At 56.1% G+C, this 19,943-nt stretch overlaps 1 protein-coding gene across 3 annotated transcripts in view; it reads right to left on the bottom strand.

The window, feature by feature from the left end:
- Positions 1 to 700: 700 nt before the first annotated feature.
- Positions 701 to 19,943, bottom strand: part of AKT2 (AKT serine/threonine kinase 2) — a 46,680-nt gene continuing 27,437 nt past the window's right edge. For 2 of the 3 annotated variants that reach the window (XM_004441536.3, XM_087421746.1), the window contains 11 exons: positions 19,708 to 19,823; positions 9,491 to 9,640; positions 8,878 to 9,009; positions 6,968 to 7,033; positions 5,316 to 5,384; positions 4,385 to 4,507; positions 3,365 to 3,493; positions 2,941 to 3,155; positions 2,345 to 2,432; positions 2,153 to 2,255; positions 701 to 976 (listed from right to left, as the gene is read on the bottom strand). In XM_004441536.3, coding sequence (XP_004441593.1) covers positions 897 to 976; positions 2,153 to 2,255; positions 2,345 to 2,432; positions 2,941 to 3,155; positions 3,365 to 3,493; positions 4,385 to 4,507; positions 5,316 to 5,384; positions 6,968 to 7,033; positions 8,878 to 9,009; positions 9,491 to 9,640; positions 19,708 to 19,823 — 1,271 coding nt within the window. In that variant the 3' untranslated portion in view covers positions 701 to 896. The remainder of the gene's footprint in view (positions 977 to 2,152; positions 2,256 to 2,344; positions 2,433 to 2,940; positions 3,156 to 3,364; positions 3,494 to 4,384; positions 4,508 to 5,315; positions 5,385 to 6,967; positions 7,034 to 8,877; positions 9,010 to 9,490; positions 9,641 to 19,707; positions 19,824 to 19,943) is intronic. The other variant, XM_087421745.1, reaches the window with a different exon arrangement.

Genomic DNA, 19,943 nt, shown 5'->3' with positions numbered 1-19,943 from the left:
CAAGTCCACGGGGCCCAATACTGTCTCGGTGTGAGATGTGTAACAGCCGAGGCTGGCACCCCTCCGCCCCAGGCAGAGAGAAGGGGGCGATCCTGGCCCCTTCCTCGGAAGGGACCAGGGCCAGGCCCGGGATCCAGCGGGAGGTAAGGCCAGCTGGAAGGAAGACCTAGTAAGGCACGGGGCTCGGGGGCGGGGAGCCTAGCCCCCAAAAGTTCCTCCTACCTCATCCACAGGTCAGGAGAGCAGCGTGGGGGGGGGGGGGGAGGCAGGGCCAGGAGGCAGCGCCCATCCCCTGGGCCCCTGCTGGGTCCCCACAGGGTCGATCGGGCCCCATCCACGTGAGGAGGCCCCAAACCCCAGATCCCACAGCTTCCAAAGGCCCCCGCCTGTCCCTGGACATTATTGCTTTTCTGCCCCCATGGGGGAAGGGCTGGACTGCCCCTCGCCAGACCACTGGGAGCCTAAGGACAGGGCATGGAAGGCAGCACCCCGCGCTGTCTACCGGGCGGCCCAGAAAAGGCGGCCTCTGACAGACGCAGCAGCACCCCAGCCAGAATGCAGGCCCCACGGCTCCACGCTTCGCCCCTCACGGGGGTTGTGTTGATTAAATACCGGAAGCTCTCTCACCGCCCTGAGGCCCGGTCCTGGGCAGGCGGCGGGAGGCTCCCAACTCCTGGTCTGGGCACAGAGGTGGGGGCAGGACAGGGTCCTGGAGGCAGGGCCGCGGGGACCGCTGAGGTGAGTTTGGCAGAGGGCTGGAGAAAAAACTGGAAATGGGGGTAAGGAGGTGAGGGATAGGGATGCAAACAAAAAAGGCAAAATAAAAAGTTGAAAAAAAAGAAACAAGCCCCCGGCGGTGGTGGCAGCCGTGCGTGCGTCCCGTGGCGGCGGCACGCTCACTCGCGGATGCTGGCCGAGTAGGAGAACTGGGGGAAGTGCGTCCGCTGGTCCAGGTCAAGCGAGCCCAGGCTGTCATCTGCGGGGGTCAGTGGAGTGGATTGGGGAGACCCGGCCTGCAGACGGCCCGGCCCCCCGCCTGCACTCCCTGGGGTGGGGGGGACGGGGGAACCGCCCCAGGAGGACAGCAGGTGTGGCCCACAATGTGAGCCCCAGCGGGTGGCCGTCCACGAGAGGGACAGAGAAGGCTTGGTGACTTCCTCCCTGACAGGCCCCTCAGCCACAGTCCCACCCCCAGGCAGAGCCCTGGTGCACGGGCCACTCCTCAGCCTCGCCAGTGTCCCCCCAGCTCCTCTGCTCTCCTGCTCCCGCCACACCGCGGTCTAGCCCAGACCTCTCGGGCCCAGTCCTCTGCCCTGGCCGCCACTCCCGCCCCCAACAACCCTCCACACGCAGCCAGAGCCAGCGGGGACTTTCTGAAGCCCTGAGGCAACCCTGTCCCTCCTCTGCACAAAACCCTTCTACGGCTCTCCAGGCAACAGGTCCCCACTCCACCCAGGGGCCCCCAAGCTCCTCCTGCTTGGCCCGATGCCCTCTCCCGCTCCTCTCCCCTCTACTCTGACCTCTGCAGTGCTCCCACGGTTCCTGACCACACAATGCTCCCACTTCTGGGCGTCCCACGTGTCATTCCTTCTGCCAGAAACGTGTCTCAATTGCCATGCCTTCTCCTCCAGGAAGCCCTCCCTGACCCAGAAGCCGAGTCAAGCATTTCCTCTGGGCTTGTATTCCTACACCCTAGCCCTGACCCCTCTGGGCTGTCACCCCACCTGGACAGGGAGGTCCCCGAGGGCAGGGCCTAGGGCTGTCTCGGTCACTGCTGTGTCCCCAGCAGAGCCCAGCCCTGGGCAGATGAGAGTAAGAACTCAGAGGAGCAGAGTCAATGGACCAATCGGACCTGAGACCCAGGGACGTGAGAAGACAACCGTGGATCTGCCACCTCAGCACTGACAACTCCCCACAACTCCTGCCGGGCCTCTCCCCTGGGCTCCGGAATGTGCTGTAACAGCTCCGGGCACCCCTCACCCTTGGTCCACTCACAGGCGGACCAAGAGCACAAGCCCTGCAGGCAGACCATGGGGTACACTGCCTACAAATGGAGGGGGCCCTGCGAGTTGCCTTCTGGAGAACCAGGTCAAAAGCAGACCCCACCCCTCCACAGCCCGCAGGCCCACGGCGAGGGGCCTCAGACACTCACAGCGGTCCGGGGGGGTGATTGTGATGGACTGGGCAGTGAACTCGTCGTCGAAGTACCGTGTGTCGACCTCGGATGTGACCTGAGGTTTGAAGGGCGGCAGAAGCTGCGGAGGAGAGGAGCCCTGGCTCAGGACCCTGAGGGCAGGAGGTCTTGGCCCAGGTCCCCCGCGAGCGAGCGGCCGGAGGCGCTCACCTTCTTCTGTACCACGTCCTGCCAGTTGATACTGAGGAAGAACCTGTGCTCCATGACCTCCTTGGCATCGCTGGGCCCCCCGCCGAGCCTGGGCAGAGACGGCCATGAGCACCCACCTCCCGGGGCTGCCAGGTTCTAGGAGACAGGCTTTCGGTGCAGGCCCTCAACAACCTTTAAGGATTCTGTCCCGGTCAAGACCACAGAGGAGGAAACCGAGGCTCTGGGAGGGAGCTCACGCGCCCAGGGTCAGGGTCGGGAGACTGCACCCTGCCCCCGAGTCCCGAGTGAGAGCTGAGAGGGTGGGCTCAGGGACGGCCACTTCGTGTCCTGGCTCTGCCGTGTACGACTCGGCCACCCTAAGCCGGGCACAGGGCCGCCCTGTTCCTCAGTGTCCCCATAAAACACGGCAATGCGGGCAGAGGGCTAAGCACAGGCCTGGCCCCAAGGGAGCACTCCCTAAGTGCCAGCTGTGGGGCCCACCAGAGGCTGTGTGGGGACAACACACACCACACACCCACGAGTGAGCGCGCCTCTGGGCTGCGGGCACAGTGGCAGCAGGTGGCACCAGGTTGGGCAGCACAGACGCCAGCCCTCACCTCTGCTTGGGGTCCTTCTTAAGCAGCCCCGAGAGCAGGGACTTGGCCTCAGGGCTGAGTGTGCGCGGGAAGCGGATCTCCTCCATGAGGATGAGCTCGAAGAGGCGCTCGTGGTCCTGGTTGTAGAAAGGCAGGCGGCCGCACATCATCTCGTACATGACCACACCCAGCCCCCACCAGTCCACGGCCCGGCCGTAGTCATTGTCCTCCAGCACCTGAACAGGGAGGGGCAATGAGGGGCCAGGCCCACAGCCCAGTCAAGGAGGTGAGGGGCCCAGGGGGGAAGACAGCCCTGCCCAGGGCCCGGGAGGGAGGGCTAACGATGGGAGCCATGTCCTCAGAGGCCTGGGCGGGGGAAGCACACAGGTCTGAGGGCCCCTCCTCCCTCAGCCTCACACGCCCCTGGACCTCCAGCCCCAGACACCTCGGGTGCCAGGTATTCAGGGGTCCCGCAGAAGGTTTTCATGGTGGCCCCGTCACTGATGCCCTCTTTGCACAGGCCAAAGTCAGTGATCTTGATGTGGCCGTCTTTGTCCAGCATGAGGTTTTCCAGCTGCAAGGAAAGTCAACATATCAGGGACATGTCCTCTCAGGCTTCCTGCCACCCCCTGAAACCCCACACACGCCAGCCCTTCCCGGGAGAGGGCCATGACCTGGGTGGTAGCTGTCATGCCAGGGGCTCCAGGCTGGGCCACGGGGCACAACCCCAGCACAGGGTTAAGCCCTCCCCTCTGAGGCTCAGGGGGAGGCCAGACCCAACAGCTCTCCACCCCCAGGCGCCCCCCAGGGGAGCTGGAAAAAAGCAGGGCAGAGAGAGACAGGAGCCAGGCCCGGCCCCCTGCTCCCCGCACTGTGGGCTGCAGTTTTCAAACTTCGGACGTGAGGGCCACTTTCTTTCTCCTATTTTTAAACCTAACATGAATGGGCCATTCGTTGCGCCTTTGTGTAACCTCCACCAGGTCAAGAAAGAACATCACAGCCCCTCAGAACCCCCACGTGGCCCCTCCTTGCTCTTAACGCACCCCCACCAAGAGGAGTAACTACGTCCATGCTTCTGCTTCACAGTCTTCCCCACCTACGTATATACCCTGAACAGTACACGTTCATCTCATCTGTTCGGGCTTTCCCCTCAACATTAGCCTGTGAGGTGCGTCCATGCTGCTGCACGCGCTGTGGTCTGTTCTCTGGAACTGCTGTGCAGAGTCCCATCATGTGAACACACCATGCTGTATTTTATCTGTTCTCCCACGGTAACTACTGGGGTTGCTCCCAGTGGAGGGTCAGCGTGAATGATGCTGCTGCGAGCACACACATCCACGTTTTGAAGTGGACACAGGGACCTGTCCCTGTTGTGCGTACACCTAGGGCACAACGGCTGGCTCACAGGGCACACGTACGCTCGGCGTTGGTGGATTCTGCCTCGCCGGGAGGCGTGCAGGCTCACCTTGATGTCGCGGTACACCACGTCCCGCGAGTGCAGGTACTCCAGGGCTGAGACGATCTCGGCGCCGTAGAAGCGCGCCCGCTCCTCCGTGAAGACGCGCTCCCGGGACAAGTGGAAGAACAGCTGCCGGAGGACGAGGGCGGGGAGGTCAGAGCCCTGGACCAGGGCGGGGACGGAAGGGACCCTGCTCGCCGGCCCCCGGCACCCAGCCCAGGGACACGTGATACCCACTCCGCAAACCAGCAACCGACAGCGAGCAGGACCACGCGAGGGACGGTGAGTGCAAAAGAGCTCACATGAGAAACAAAATGAGTAAGGGATGAGGAGCGAAGGATACACAGCGGGCACCGAGGGAAAGTAAGGAGGCGGCGTGTGGGGTCAGGTGAGCGAGCTGGTGACCGCAAGGAAGCAGGGGACACAGTCACAAGCAAGTGACAACAAGCTCTGAGACCAAACGCAACAGACGGAGCCAAAGACCACGAGCCAGCGGGTGAGAGCTGCGTGCAGAAAGAAGGGTGCGGGGGACGAGGCACAGCGGAGCCCTCTGCACCCGGAGGACGCGGGGAAAGCCGAGGACGGCGGGCCTTGACCCGCACCTGCTTTCTCTGCAGCCTTTAAGAACAGCCTTTGTAGCGCTGTCTGCCAACCACCCCCACAGCCCTCTCACATCTTTGGACCTCAGTTTGCATCCTGCCCACCAACTCACTAGCTGTGTCAACTCGGGCAAGCCACTTAACCTCTCTGAGCCTGTCTCCCCAGCTGCAAAACGGAGATGATGCTGCCTGGCCAAGGGGCGGGGGGAGGATGGAACAAGACGACATCCAGTAAGGCGCCCTCCGCCCCCCTCTGTCTCACCCACAGTTCCTCTCGGTCTCCCCCACACTCAGGAAGGAGACACCCAGAAAGCCAGGCTGGGGGCCGCACGGCTCACCTCCCCACCATTGGCGTACTCCATCACGAAGCACAGGCGGTCGTGGGTCTGGAAGGCATACTTCAGCGCCTGTGGGGAAGGCAGGCAGCCGGGTAGGAGGGGGGATTCTTTTTTTTTGTTTTTGTGAGGAAGATCAACCCTGAGCTAACATCCATGCCAATCCTCCTCTTTTTGCTGAGGAAGACCGATCCTGAGCTAACATCTATTGCCAATCTTCCTCCTTTTTTTTTCCCTTTTTCTCCCCAAAGCCACAGTAGATAGTTGTATGTTGTAGTTGCACATCCTTCTAGTTGCTGTATGTGGGACGCGGCCTTAGCATGGCCTGACAAGCAGTGCATCGGTGCGCGCCCAGGATCCAAACCCGGGCCACCAGTAGTGGAGCGCACGCACTTAACTGCTAAGCCACAGGGCCGGCCCCATGGAAGGGGGATTCTGACGCACACTCCCCACCTGGCCCAGCCATGGGACTCAGACAGCCAGGGTTCGAATCCCAGCTCCACCCACTGGGGTATGTGAACGAGCGCGAGGCACTGAGCCCGGGAGAGGGTTTCTGTGCTCAACGATCCTGCCCTCTGCCTTCAACTGGGCCTCGAAGAGCACGGCCAAGAGAGGCTCTGTTCTGAGCACCCAGAGCTGCGTGACCTCTCTCTTCCTCCTCCTACTGTACTGTCAAACATGTTAACTTACACACACACGAGCCTGCCGGCTGGGAGTTGGCAGTGGCTTGGGAGCTGACCTCAAAGACAGGATGGACAAACGATCCGCCAACAAATAGTGGTTCTCAAACTGTGCTCTAAGCAGCCCTACAGAGGACACCTCAGAGGACCTTTGGTGACCCCACTGCTCACAACAACTCTGCCACTCTCTGTCTTCTACACAGAAGTACCTCGTAAGATTTCATCTGGACAAGTGCTGTGGCTTAACAGGACACCTGGACAGCAAATGAGCTAAAGAAATGACCCATAAGCCATCCTTAACGTGGTCCATTTAACTGATGGCTGCTGGCCATGATGGAGACTGTAGCCCAAAGACGTGTCTGCTCAGCCTATGTTGACAGGCAGCACAATGATACAGGATTACAACCTACCTACCTACCTACCTATCTATCCACCCATCTACCTACCTGCTGAGGAAAATTAGCCCTGAGCTAACATCTGTGCCCATCTTCCTCTACTTAATATATGAGTCACTGCCACAGCGTGGCCGACAAGTGGTGTAGGTCCACGCCCAGGATCCGGACCTGCAAACCCGGGCTACCAAAGCAGAACACACCAAACTTAACCACTATGCCACAGGGCTGGCATTTTAAAACAAAATAAAAAAAAATAATGTGCCCCCTTTGACGAGTGGGCTAAGTGCCTCCAACTCATCAAGACAGCAGCCATGCTCTCCTGGGGCCACCCTGCAATGTGATGTCATCAGTTGGCTGAGTTGCTGACATGAAGCCACCGTCTATGAAGAAGCTGCCATCTCTGGGGTCTTGGGTCAGGCCATCTGGGGAGCCCAATAACACCTGGTCCTGGCCACCTGGCCAACATTAAGTCTATGCTTCACAGTGGCAGGTTTGGGCTCTTTCCCTGAGCTCTGTTGAAATGCCCCACCCAGCGCACAGGCAGGCCAGGCCAGGCACTGCCTGAGGGAGTGCCACTCACAGTGAGGAACGGGTGCCTGGTGTTCTGGAGGACCCGGCTCTCGGTGACCGTGTGGGCGACTTCATCCTGCAGACAGAGGCTGGGTAAGGGGCTGGTGGGCAACACCACACCTGCCCCCACCCAACCTGAGGGAGGGGAGCAAGGTGTTGGTGAACCACAATTCCCTTCCTAGCCAGTATGCAGAGAATGTCAGGAGGAGAATGTTCTCACTCACAAGCCTTAATGACATAAAGGACCCAGACAAAGACAATCAGTGGCTCGCTCTCAAAACCACAAGGTGAGAAGTCCATGGAGACTTTATGACGGAGGGACCAGGCCGTCACCTCCTGAACCCACAGGCCAATTTTAACACCCCTGAGGGGGGAAAAGTAGACAGCATGAGACCCCTGAGGTGATGCCACAGGCTGTGAGAATCACCAACTATAAATGTTCTTGCAGAAAGAAGGAACTGGATCTAATCACGACTAGAGGCTGTGGAGCGGCAGTTCTCCGTGTGTGGTCCCCACACTGGCAGCATCAGTGTTGCCCGGGAACTTGGAGAAATGCAGATTCTGGGGCCCCTCCCCAGACCCAGTGCATCAGCAGCTCAGGGGTGGCCCAGCAGTGGTTTCACAGGCCCTCCCGGCACCCTACCCTAGGCTCGAGTTCGGTATTTGAATACACAGCAGTCACCCAGCAGTCACCCAGAGAGCTGCTAAAAATCCGGACCCACCTGCGGGAGCCAGACAGCAGCTCCCCGGGGGTGAGTCTGTCCCCAGAGAGCACTTGGTAATCATGTCTGAAGACATTTCTGATTGTCACACTGCGGGGAGGGTGCTAGTGGCTTCCGTGGGTGGAGACCAGGGACACAGCTACACCCTCCCCGGCTCACAGGGACGTCCCACAGTGCAGAACGATCTGGTCTGAAGTGTCAACAGTGCTGGGACTGAACAACCCTGCTTTAGAGCAGTGACATCAGGGATTGTTAATTTTTGTTTGTTGTTTTGCAGGGAAAGACTCGCCCTGAGCTCACATCTGTTGCCAATCTTCATCTTTTTTTTTTTTTTCTCCCCAAAGCCCCAGTACATAGTTGTATATTCCAGTTGTAAGTCCTTCTAGTTCTTCTACATGAGCTGCCGCCACAGCATGGCAACTGACAGACGTGGTGTGGTTCCACAACCGGGAACCGAACCCGCCAAAGTGGTGAGAGGGCCGAACTTTAACGGCTAGGCCATCAGGGCTCGGAAATTGTTCATTTTGTTGGATATGATCATAGTACTATGATTATAGTCTTTAATATCTTCACCTGTTAAAGATACACACCTAAGTATGTATGGGTGCAATTAAATGATGTCTACAACATGCCTTAAAATACTCTAGAACGAAAAAAAGGGAGGGCAGAGCTAATAAAAACAAGATAGGCCAAACTGTTGAAGCTGGATGGTGGCTACATGGAAGTCCATTATATTTGTTTTTCTTTTAAAAATTTTGTGTACGTTAGGGATTTTCCTTTTTAAAAATTTTAAATAAGGAAAAAAAGGAATAGAATTCCATTCCTGGCCCAGCCTCCTACTGAGACACCCTGAGCCAAGCCTCCACCCTTGGGTCTCCCTGCAGGCCCTTGATCATCACAAGGGACCACCTTCAGGCCCTGACAGCCCTGCTGGGGAAGGCCCCAGCCAGACCCTCTCCACATTCAGCCCCCAGGCCGAGGACTCAGCCCGCTCTCTCTGGGCCTCAAGCTCCCCTTCCCTGACGGGGGACTTACAGGGCTGAGCCCAGGGGGAGGGGTTTTGGTGGGGGGAAATGAGACTTGGGCAGCAGAAGGCATGGGTAAGTGTCCTGGCCCTGTGGGTGCTCCCCACCAGTCAGGCTCTGGACTGTGTCCCCCCGCTCTGAGGCCAGCCAACGGCGGGCCTCGAAGCACCCACCTTGGCGATGATCACCTCCTTTCGCAGGATCTTCATGGCATAGTAGCGGCCAGTGGCCTTCTCCCGCACCAGGATGACTTTGCCAAAGGTGCCCTTGCCCAGGAGTTTGAGATAGTCGAAGTCATTCATGGTCTGCCCGGGATGAGGAGAGAGTGAGGCAGTGAACGCTTGGCACATGGCCCATGGGAGGAAATTTTAACAAAGAAAAAGACAAAATCAAAGGGCCCTATTGCCAAGATGCTCAGGCGTGGGCAGGAAGGGAGGCTCCGAGCAGCCACTGTATGCTTTGCAGCGGCCTTCACACCAAGACTCTCCCACCACTTGGCTCTCGCAAGCACGGGGCTCAGGAGGGCTCTGATGCGGGGGCAGACAGGTCTTCACGACCTCTCAGGATGAGGCTGCCCGTCACCCCACGGGCACAGGGCAGTGCTGAGGCATCTGTACCCATCCCACACCCATCAATCACCCACCCCCCAGGGCAGTCCAAAGGGTCCTGGCTGGGCCCCTGCACACTCTGTACGGAAACCAAGGGTGGGAGGGCCTGCACTGGGGGGAGACGGGTGCTCACAGACTCGCAGCCCCCACCCCCGGCCACCCCCTCCCCAGCACTTACCACCTTGGCCCGTGCCTTGCTAACTGCTACCTCCATCTCCTCGGCCGCTGAAGAGTCGATGGGGGAGCCACACTTGTAGTCCATAGGGTCCTCCCCAGGGCCCCGCTGCTTGAGGCTGTTGGCTACCATCTGGATGGCCCGCATCCACTCCTCCCTGTGTGGGGACACGCCAGGGGAGACATGAGTCTGGGGAGCCTGGGCCTTGGGGCGGGAAGGGCTGAGCCCCAACCCCTCCAATGGGTGAGCAACTGACCAAACACCTTAGGGCATTCTGGCAACATCGGTCTGAGCTGGGGAGAGCTGAGAGGACCTGACTGAAATCTTACAGACCCTCTGGCTGCAGTGGCTGGGAGCGAGCAAGAGTACAATCAAGACAGAGACCATCTCTGCCTCAGGAGCAGCCCGGCCTGAGCACCACTTGAGGTCAGGCAGCAATTAATGATCAAAGAGGGGGACCACCTTTCAAGTCCCCTGAAAATGAGCCGCCACTCTAAGCCTTGAAGGAGAGAGAGAGAGACAGGGCTCCTCAGAATTCCTCCAGAACAAATGACAAGCTCAAATGTACGAGTAACCAGTGTTTTGTAAAAGAAAACCAAGAGTAAAAGGAAGAACCCATTAGCCAAAGAAGCCGAGGCTCTTATAGGGCAAGGGCTGCCTGACACGACTCCCTGCAGGGGGCTGACTGCCCGGAGGCCCGGTCACGGACAGAGGGTCGTGGTGGGGCAGGGACACGGAAGAGAAGCTGGCACGTGGGCAGGGAAGCAGGTCCCAGCAGAAGGGAGCCGGGTTTAAGAACAATAAACTAGTTCTGTCACTCATGACTCGGAACTTGCTGGGAAAGAATTTTCTTTTGATACTTGCAAACTGTTCTATCTGTAGAGAAAGAAAATGTATCTAGAAGAAATAAGTAAAAATGACCAAAGACCAAAAAGAAAAAAATAGGAGGCTGAATGATACTAAATTGTCCACCCTCTGATTTTTGACCCACGACACAATTTTAGGTGGTTCAACCCAAGCTATGCTGAACCCCCTATGGATTTTGCTTATGGCTATAAAGCAGCCACATGAACAGTGGGAAAAATAAAATGTTCACTAGGAATGAGAAAACTCAAAGAGCACAAGCAGGCAACCTCCCAAATCACAGCAACTGAAACAAGCCCAGTGAGTGCAGCCAGCACGCATCTTCTGGAATCGTCCCCGGTCCCAGACAGTGGGTGTTACTGTTCCTGCCTCTTCAGGCACTGAGGCCCCTGCCCAAGGTCACGCAAGGCTGGGGTCCCAAGGCCGAGCCTGGGCCACCCTGCTGTGCTGCCCCCCAAGAATCTCCATTTCCTCATGTACCAAAGAGCACTACTTCTGGAGTCCATCAGTCCTACGACACACATTTTCCCACGTTTTGCCATGGCTGGAATCCAGATGCAGCTTCAGTTGGCAGCCTGTCTTGATTCAACTGGGCACTGCTCCTCCTTGGTATCATACATAAAATAATAGTGTGACTTCAGGTGACGCCATCTTAGATTCAACGAAACATGGCAACAGTACTGAGCTGACAGGGCATCGTGAGTGGAGAGAAGGTGTTTGAAGCATCCATGCAAACACACATTCTGAGGCTGAAAGCATGAGGCAGATCTGTATGTGGACTTGGAATGATCTGAGACATCTTCAGTGAAGAAAGGAAGATGCAGAGGACCACACTGTTGGAGTTAGAAACAAAAGGAGCTGACGCACACACGCGCTCACATCAGCGCCAACACCTCCAGAAGGGCACTCTGGACACAGGCCCCGGCTGCCTCCCAGGAGAAGAACTGGGAGTTGGGAGCGGAGAAGAGTCTAATCCCACCATCCTCTAATAACAAACACTTGCAGAGCACTTACCTCTCCTCTTGCATTACAGATGGGGAAACTGAGGCATAGATTAAAACACAAAATTCAAGAAAAACACAGTGGTTGCTCTGAGCCTGGTAGCTAGAATCACAGAGGGCCTGTGACCTTCTGGGGCCAACAGGCAGGGCAGCTCCTGCCTAGCCCCACGGCTTCCTGTACCAAGCAGCAACCCAGCCCAGAGGCCCCAGTTCACACCTGGAAGCTCTGCCTCTCCAAGTGGCCTCGCTCACATGAGATCGTTCTCCCTAAGACAGATGCGCGAATATCACGAGCACGAACATCAAGTGCCGGCACGCTGGCCCTCCCCAAGCCCAAGCTGAGTCTGGGGCCCCATGACGGCAGGGATTTCATCTGTTCGCACGTGGTATGACCCAGTACCTGGGCAGGTGGGTACTCCGTAGGTATCTGGGGAATGAGTGAGCAAGGCAGCCAAGTCCGAGTAGCCCCACGCCTGGTACACACCAACACCCAGTGCACACCCAGGCAGAGCACACACTGAGACCCAGTGCACACCAGACAGAGCACCCAGGCAGAGCAGCACTGGCCTCTTCCCTCCCTGAGCCAACGCCTTAGGCTGGCATTTCTCAACTTCTTTCAACCCACGCCCTCTTTGGAACAAATTACAGTATAAATCCGTATCCTTAATTAAGATTTCTGTTTTTCGAAAAATGGGGGTGGGGGGCCACATCCCATGATATGCTTTGTCAGATCATTAACTGTCCTCTTAGAAATATTAAAATGCTGACTTTGGCTGTATGACCAGGGATTGAAAAAAAAAAATCAATCTCCTAGGAATATATTAAAAAGAAAAAATATGTATATATCTCACATAGAAAGATCTTGAGGGACTGTCACAGGAAAAAAGCAAGCTGCAGACTAAGATGCACAGCGTGCTCTCATCTCTGCTTATAGGGTGGAGGACACAGCAGTCCATCAGCAGTGGCTGAATGAGCAAAGGATGGTGAGTCCACACAACGATCGCCGGCAGCACCTCCAAGGGGCTGCTCTGGGGCGACCTCTCTGGGCCGCAGAGTGGTGATCAGGGGCATGGGCTCCAGGGCCACACTGGCTGGGCTCAAACAGCAACTCTGCCACCTGGGCACGCTCACCCCTCCCAGCCCACCCCTCCAGGGTAGACGGGGGATACCGAGACCCTGGTGGGCTGCTGAGTGCAAAGCCCTACGCACAAAGGAGTACTCAACTCAAGGAGGGTGCTCAACACACTGGGTGCGGCCTAGACCTGTCCCCTCACCCTGGCTCAGGTGCCCAGCCCCACAAGGAGCTGCAGAACCCACAGGAATGCCGCGGGGTGGTTGGGGGTCACTGGGGCTCTCCTACCGCCTGACAAGCCCTGGTCCTGTTCCAACTGGATCAAGGTCGCAAGGTTGCAGCACTCAGAATTCCAGAGGAAAAGCAAGGGCCTCCGTCCAGGCTACTCCTCAAGGGTTTGCGACACGGTGTCTGGGGCAGAGGGGAGCTCCCACCTAGAGCTGGGGCTGCCGTGCCTGCCATCCCTCAAAGCAAAGCCCTCAGGGGAACCAATCTCCCTCCACCCAAGAGACATGATGAGAAATGTAACGGCTTCACAAACACCACCTCAGTCCACTCTCCTCAGAGCACTGGATGGGGAGAGGGCGTTTCTGATGTGGAAACGGAAGCGCTCAGACGTGGTCACCTGTGGAGGCCACACAGCCAGGAGGTGGCGGAGCCGAGACTGACGTCCAGGCCCACCCCACTCCCGGCCCCACGTCGCCATTCCCTGGTGAGAGCTCCAGCTTACAAGGCCCAGGAAGACCAAGCAGGGCTCCCACAGGAAGGCTCGGGGAATAAGGGACACCACGCCGTGGAGCCGACGAGCAGAGTGAAGGAAAGCCGCCCCATGGGAGGTCTGACCTGGACCACCTTCGAGAGGGCCTCCCACAACGAACAGCAATACAAAGGCCCCCTGCTCGCAGTCAGACGCTGGTGGGAGTGCTTTCCCTGAGCTGCCTCCTCGAGTCCTCCCCACAACCCTCCGATATAAAGCAGGTGCCATCATTCACCAACTTCTACAAACGAGGAGACTGAGGCACAGAGAGGCTGATGTCTGCCCAGCTGCACAGCCAGCAAGCAGAGGACCAAGAACCCAGGCGTCCCCACCATCTCCAAGCACTTCTCCCCCCAGCGGAACTTTCTGGAGCCTTCCCATCCCTCACTTGAGTTCCAGGGCCCGGGGAGGCAGCACAAGGCAGAGTACAGCACAGGCCCCGGAGCCAGGAGCCAAGAGCAGGGGCGTAGAGCCCAGCTCTGCTGAGAGCTGGCTGTGGGGCAGAGTGGCTGAGCACAGACCGAGCCAGATAGCCTGGCGAGAATCCTAGCTCTGCCCCTCCAGGAGGCCACGGCGGGGCAGGCCATTTGACTCTGCTGTGCCTCAGTTGCCTGACACGTAGAGCGGGGACCAGAGGGGCGTGTAAGGATGACATGAAACACCAGAGATATAGAGCTTGGGGCCTGGCACAGAGTGAGCACCTCAAAGGGCTGTTGGGAGAATCCGCCCAGCCAGCAATACTTCCCGGGTGCAGCAGGGAACAAGCCCATCAGAACTCCTCGGCTAACAGAGAAGACAAAAGTTCCCAGGCAGGAACTAGAGGGAAGCCCCTTCTCTAACAGTGGTCAGGGAAGGCCTCTCCGAGGTGGCACGTAAGCCAGGACCTGAAAGATGTCCCTGGTGCGCAGACCAGGCCAAGAACAGGCACTCGGCACACAGCTGTGAAATAAACGAAGTGGAGGGAAGGAGGCATCCGGGCAAAGGGCTTGGAGGGAAAGGAGTCCAGGCAGAGTGGACAGCATGGTGAAGGCGCTGAGCAAAGGGGAGCCGAGGGGTCTGCAGAAGGCCCAGCAGGTGCCAGTGGCTGGATCTGACAGACAAAGAGGAATGGAGATGAGGGTAGGAGGGAGGACAGGCCCAGACCACACCGGACTCCACGTGCCACCATGTTGGGATTTACACCTTAATCCTTAACACCACGGGAAGTCGCTCAAGGGTTCATGCAAGGGATGACAAGATCCAGTTTCTGCTCTAAGTCAGCAGCTGCTGTGGGGTACGGATCAGGGGCAGCGAGAGGAAGCGTGAGGAGACTCTGGCAGTCCTCCAGGCCAGAGGGGCTGGGGGCAGGAGTCAGAGCAGAGAGGGCACCCGCAAGCATGCTTCCATGGGGCAGCGCTTCCACATCACTTCCGCCTCTGTTCCTTACGACAGCCAGGGAACTGCGCCCCACTGAGAAAGCGGCACAGCAACCAGTCTGACTCCAGAGCCTGGGCCCCAGCCCCGGGCGACCCTGCTGGGCAGGACTGAATGCATGCCAGCGGGAAGCCTGGTGAATCGGAGGTGGCAGGGCTGTCCTCCTCGAAGGTTCAGGAATAACAGCTGCCTGCTGGTCTGACGGCAGATGGGGGGCCTCTCTCCCTAACTAGGGCCCTCCTCTGACACAGAGGTGCGTTTACAGCTGGAGGGCCTCTGGGTCCCCCTCTGTTCACAGGCACCCTCACAGGGGCTGCTGGCTGATCCAGCCCAGCACCGCCTGACAGGGAAAACCCAGGCCCTTCAGACCTTCTTTCTTTTATCCTATAACTCTCTGTGCTCAGTCTCACCATCATTATCCCTGTTAAAGAGGTGAGGAACTACCTCCTAGAAATGTTGTGAGGATCAAATGAGTTAATATATGTAAAAAGCTTAGAACAGGATCCGGGGGGCTGGCCCCGGGGCGTAGCGGTGAATTGCGCGCGTTCTGCTGCCCGCGGCCCGGGTTCGGATCCCGGGCGCGCACAACCCACCGCTTGTCAGGCCGTGCTGTGGAGGAAGTGGGCATGGATGTTAGCCCAGGGCCAGTCTTCCTCAGCAAAAAGCGGAGGATTGGCGGATGTTAGCACAGGGCTGATCTTCCTTACAAACACAAAACATTTAAAAAAAAAAAAAAGAACAGGATCTGGCCCAAGAGAGAACGTTTTAATTATTCTTTTATTCATTCAACAAACATTTACTGAACACCTGTTTATGTTCCCTGCACTAATAAATAAATAGAAAATGTCACACCCAGTAGACAGGTGCTATGAAGAAACATAAAGCAGGGTAAGAGTAACAGAGACAAGAGGGGCAGGGCAGGACACTCAGAGAAGTGGCTCTCGGGCAGAGACCTCATGAACTTAAGGAGAGAATTGTAATGATATCTGGGGGAAGAGGGTTCTAAGCAAAAGGAATAGCGAGTACAAAGGTCCTGAGATCAGAAGTGTGCTTGGCAGGTTTACAAAACAGCAAGGAGACCAGTGTGGCTAAAGCAAGGGAACTAGTGGTAGGCAATGATTCTGGAGAGGAGGCCAGATCATGTAGGACTTTGTAGAATATGGGATAGACTCTGGAGTTCACTACAAGAGGGATGGAAGGCCACTTGGAGTTCTAAGCAGAGGAATTGCAAGACAAGATTTACACTAAAAAGATCACACAGGGGCTGGCCTGGTGGCGTAGTGCTTAAGTTCACGTTGCTCTGCTTCCGTGGCCCAGGGTTCGCAGGTTCGAATCCCAGGTCAGGACCTACGCCCCGCTCATCAAGCCATGCTGTGGCGGCATCCCACATACAAAAAAGAGGAAGACTGGCAACGGATGTTAGCTCAGGGCCGAGCTTCCTTACCAAAAAACAAAAGATCACACTAATGTGAAGCACTATTGAGTGTACCTGCCAAGACCAGAGGTTTTGCAAACTTCTCCTGTGAAGGGCCTAAGAGCAAATATTTTAGGCTTTGCAGGCCACATGTTCTCTGTCACAACTACTCAACTTAGCCACAGTGGGGCAAAAGCAGCCACAGACCATTTACAAACGAATGGGCATGGTCATGTTCCAATAAAACTTTATTTACAAAAACAAGAGGCCGGGCCATAGTTTGCCAACCCTGCTCCAGATCTAATCTCCGGGTCACAGAAAATACAGGCAGAGAGGAACAGAGTAAACAGCGCCCAAAGGCAATAACGTGGCACATCCACAGTGAGGGACACTCTACGGGACAAGCCGCCTGGCTTGTCAAACAAAGTCAATGTCAGAAGGGGAGAAAAACAAAGGGCTGAACTAGATTAAAACAGCCAAAGAGACAACACGTACCTTGAATGAATCCTGGTTTGCAAAACAACTTTTTGAGGACAACTGGGAAAATTCAAGTACGGCATGGATATGGAAAGCATGTTAGTAAACGTGTATCATAAAGAATCATCTCAGCTGTGATACTGCACCATGACTCTACAGGAGAAAATCCTTATTCTTAGGAGATGCCTGAAGCATTAAGGAGGAAAGGGTCACCAAATATGAACAGAAGTTCAAGATTCAGCATAAAATACAGCCAGAGCAGGCAGACATGGCAGCTGTTGAACTGCTGAATCTAGGTGCCGAGTACCTGGATGCTCATATTACACTAAATGTACGTCTGAAACAACAAGTGGGCAGGGGCGAGACATCCCTCCAGCTGCCCTGGGGAGAGCCGACGGGGGAAGGCAGGAGATTACTAGGAGCCCAGTGAGTGGGCCGCCGCAGCAGCTAACCATCGTCCAGTCCCCAGAGTGGCTCCCGTCACCCCTCCACCCCCACCCCACTCCCCAGCTCTCCCCAGGCTCTGGCCTATGTGGGGCGGGTTGTGAGGACAGCCGGGAGCAGAGCGTTCTCCCTCTTGCTGGGTTCTGGATCACACCTCCCCAGGGCTGAGGTCAGGAAGCCGGGGTTTGGTCTCAGACAGTCCCAGCACATCTCCCTCCAGTGGCAGCAGCAAGTGCTGAGAAGAGGAGGGAAGTGGGGTTCTCCAGCCCCCACAGGCTCAGGAAAGGGATTCTGCCCCACACCGAAGGGCATGGTAACCTTACTAAAATGGAAACAAGAGCGATGTCCTGCCTACTAACCGTTTGCTCTGCCAGCTCCCCACTGCTCCTTTTCCCGGCTTGCAAACTGCATGCCAGGTACTGCTGAAACAAGGGCTTCCTGTTTATCATCCCCCTGAATCTTCCAGCAACCCTGTGACAAACCCCAATTGATTCACCGCCTGCCAAGCCCTGTAGGGATCTCCATCTGGAGGCCAGGCCCTGGCTGAGCTGCCAGCTTCAAGGTCTCCACTTCGCCTCTTCCAAGCCCCTGGCCCTTGATCCTTTAGACCCTGGCATAACAAGATGTCTCGCCTCCAGGGCTTTGCATATGCTGGTCCCTTTTCCTGGAGTCACCTTCTCCTTCCTATCTCTGTGGCCAACTCATACCCCTTCTTCATAACTCAGCCTGGCACCCAGGTCCTATGCACCGACTGGCCTCAATCTGCTTTTACTCGTAGTCCATATTTTGGTCCCCAGGTTTCCACTAACACCTCAGCTGGCCTGAGATGGTAATTCTGTGCCCCTTGGTGGGGAAAGTACATTTTTAACCTTGGGAAGGTATGCGATGATAATTACAGTACAGACTGGGGTAACAAGTCTTGTGATATTGCTTTGTGTATGCTCTAGAAATCCACTGTCCAAGAGGGCAGCCACTAGCCACATGTGACTATTCAAATTTAAATTAAACAAAAGAACTCTATTTCTCAGTTGTACTAACTACATTTCTTTCTTTTTTTTGCTAAGGAAGATTAGCTCTGAGCTAACATCTATGCCAATCTTCCTCTACTTTACATGTGGGTCACCAGCACAGTGTGGCTAACGAGTGGTGTAGGTCCATGCCTGGGATCCGAACCTGGGCCGCTGAGGTGGAATGCACCGAACTTAACCACTACACCACGGGGCCGGCCCCATGTACTAACCACATTTCAAATGCTCAACAGGCACATGTGGACTAATGGCTACCCTCCTAGGCACTGCAGATACAGAACATTTCTATCATGGCAGAGAATTCTCCTGGTACTGTTTTAGGGTTCTCCAGAGGGTCAGCTGAATCCTCACCCCACAGACAAGCTAAAGGAGTATTTCTCCAAGAGAGGCCCAAAGGGACAAAGTGAGGAAAAAATATTTGCCACTCATTACCAAGGACCAAGCTCCCTAACATATAAAGAGCTTTCAGAAATAAATGAGGAAAAGACTATCCAGTAGAATAATAGACAAAGGATATGGACAGTTCAGAAAGGAAAACTCTCCAGGCCCCCGAGCATATGAAAGGACACAAACTCACCGACAGAGAAAAGGCCAGCTGAAACCATGAGGTGCCACTTCCCACTGATCAGACTGCTAAATATCCAACGTTTGAAAACACAAGGCTGTGTGGACACTCTTAGACAGGGCCTAATAGAGACACTTCTCCAAATTACAAATATACATTTCCTGTAACCCAGCAACCCTACATTTAAGAATTCATCTTACAGATTTATCTGCACACGTCAAATGAGACACATACAAGGTGCTCCACTGTGGCATTACTTGTAATGAGCCAAAGGCTGGAAACAACCTCAGTCCCATTAATAAAGAACTGCTACAGCCAGCCCTGGTAGCCTAGTGGTTAAGTTCGGCATGCTCCGCTTTGGTGGCCCGAGTACGGACCTACACCACTCGTCTATCAGTGGCCATGCTGTTGTGGCAGCTCACAAACAAAAGAGGCAGATTGCCAGTGGATGTTAGCTCAGGGCGAATCTTCCTCAGCAAAAAAAAAAAAAAAAAAAAGAATTGCTAAACATGAGGATATACATGTAGCAGCTCTCTCCATATTGAAGAAGAAAGATTCCCCAGGATACAAGAAGTGAAAAAGCAAGTTCAGAACAGTTTGTGTACAATGCTACTGTGTAAAATGAGAAAACAAGGGCTGAAAGGACAAAAGTCTCCAGCTGAAGGAGCTTGTCTGTGCAGGAAGGAGCTCTAGCGGGACACGTGAGAACAGCAGTGAACTCGGGTGGGGGGAAAAGGGGCAGAAGAAGAGTGAAGCTTTCACCAGACACCCCCTTACACTGAGTCTTGAGCTAGGTGAATCTACATCATCTGATTATTAAATTGATCTTTTTAAAACTGCATCTCTGGACCACCTGCCTCAGCATCAATGAAGACACTCACTAAAAATGCAGCTCCCTAGCCCTGCACACATCTCCAGACACTCAGAGGCCCTAAGCGGGCTCAGAGCTCCGTTCCGTTACCAAGCTCCCCCCGTGATGCCAACACAGCCTCCAGTCTGAGGACACAGAGGGGGTCTGTAGACTGAGAACCCCTGCTCTTCCCAGCTCCAGATAGGGAGACCCCCACTCCAGAAGGCTGAGACAGGAAACTCCTAAGTCGGGGCCCCTGGGAATCTGTCTATCTGCGTCCCTTCTCCTCACTGGGCCTGGCCACTCTCAAGGGGCAGCCATGCGGAGGCCCAGACTTGCCTCTCATCTGGAGAGTCTACGTGAAAGGTCCTCTCGATGACTGTGGTCCACTGCAGGCAGCGTATGACAAAGGTGTTGGGCCGTGGTCTCTCGGTCTTCATCAGCTGGCATTCTGCAGGCAGAGAGAGGACAGAGCCAGGAGGGTGAGGGGACAGGACTGCCCGCCTGCAGCCCACATTCCCCACCTTCTGAGGGCCAGCCCCATGCCAGATGGTGTTGGGACACTTTAGTG

Source organism: Ceratotherium simum, chromosome 33 (genome assembly GCF_057802395.1).
Source record: "Ceratotherium simum simum isolate JZ-2026a chromosome 33, ASM5780239v1, whole genome shotgun sequence".
Classification (NCBI taxonomy): domain Eukaryota; kingdom Metazoa; phylum Chordata; class Mammalia; order Perissodactyla; family Rhinocerotidae; genus Ceratotherium; species Ceratotherium simum.
The sequence above is the reverse complement of the archived record's forward strand: the minus strand, read 5'-3'. Positions and strand labels throughout refer to the sequence as shown.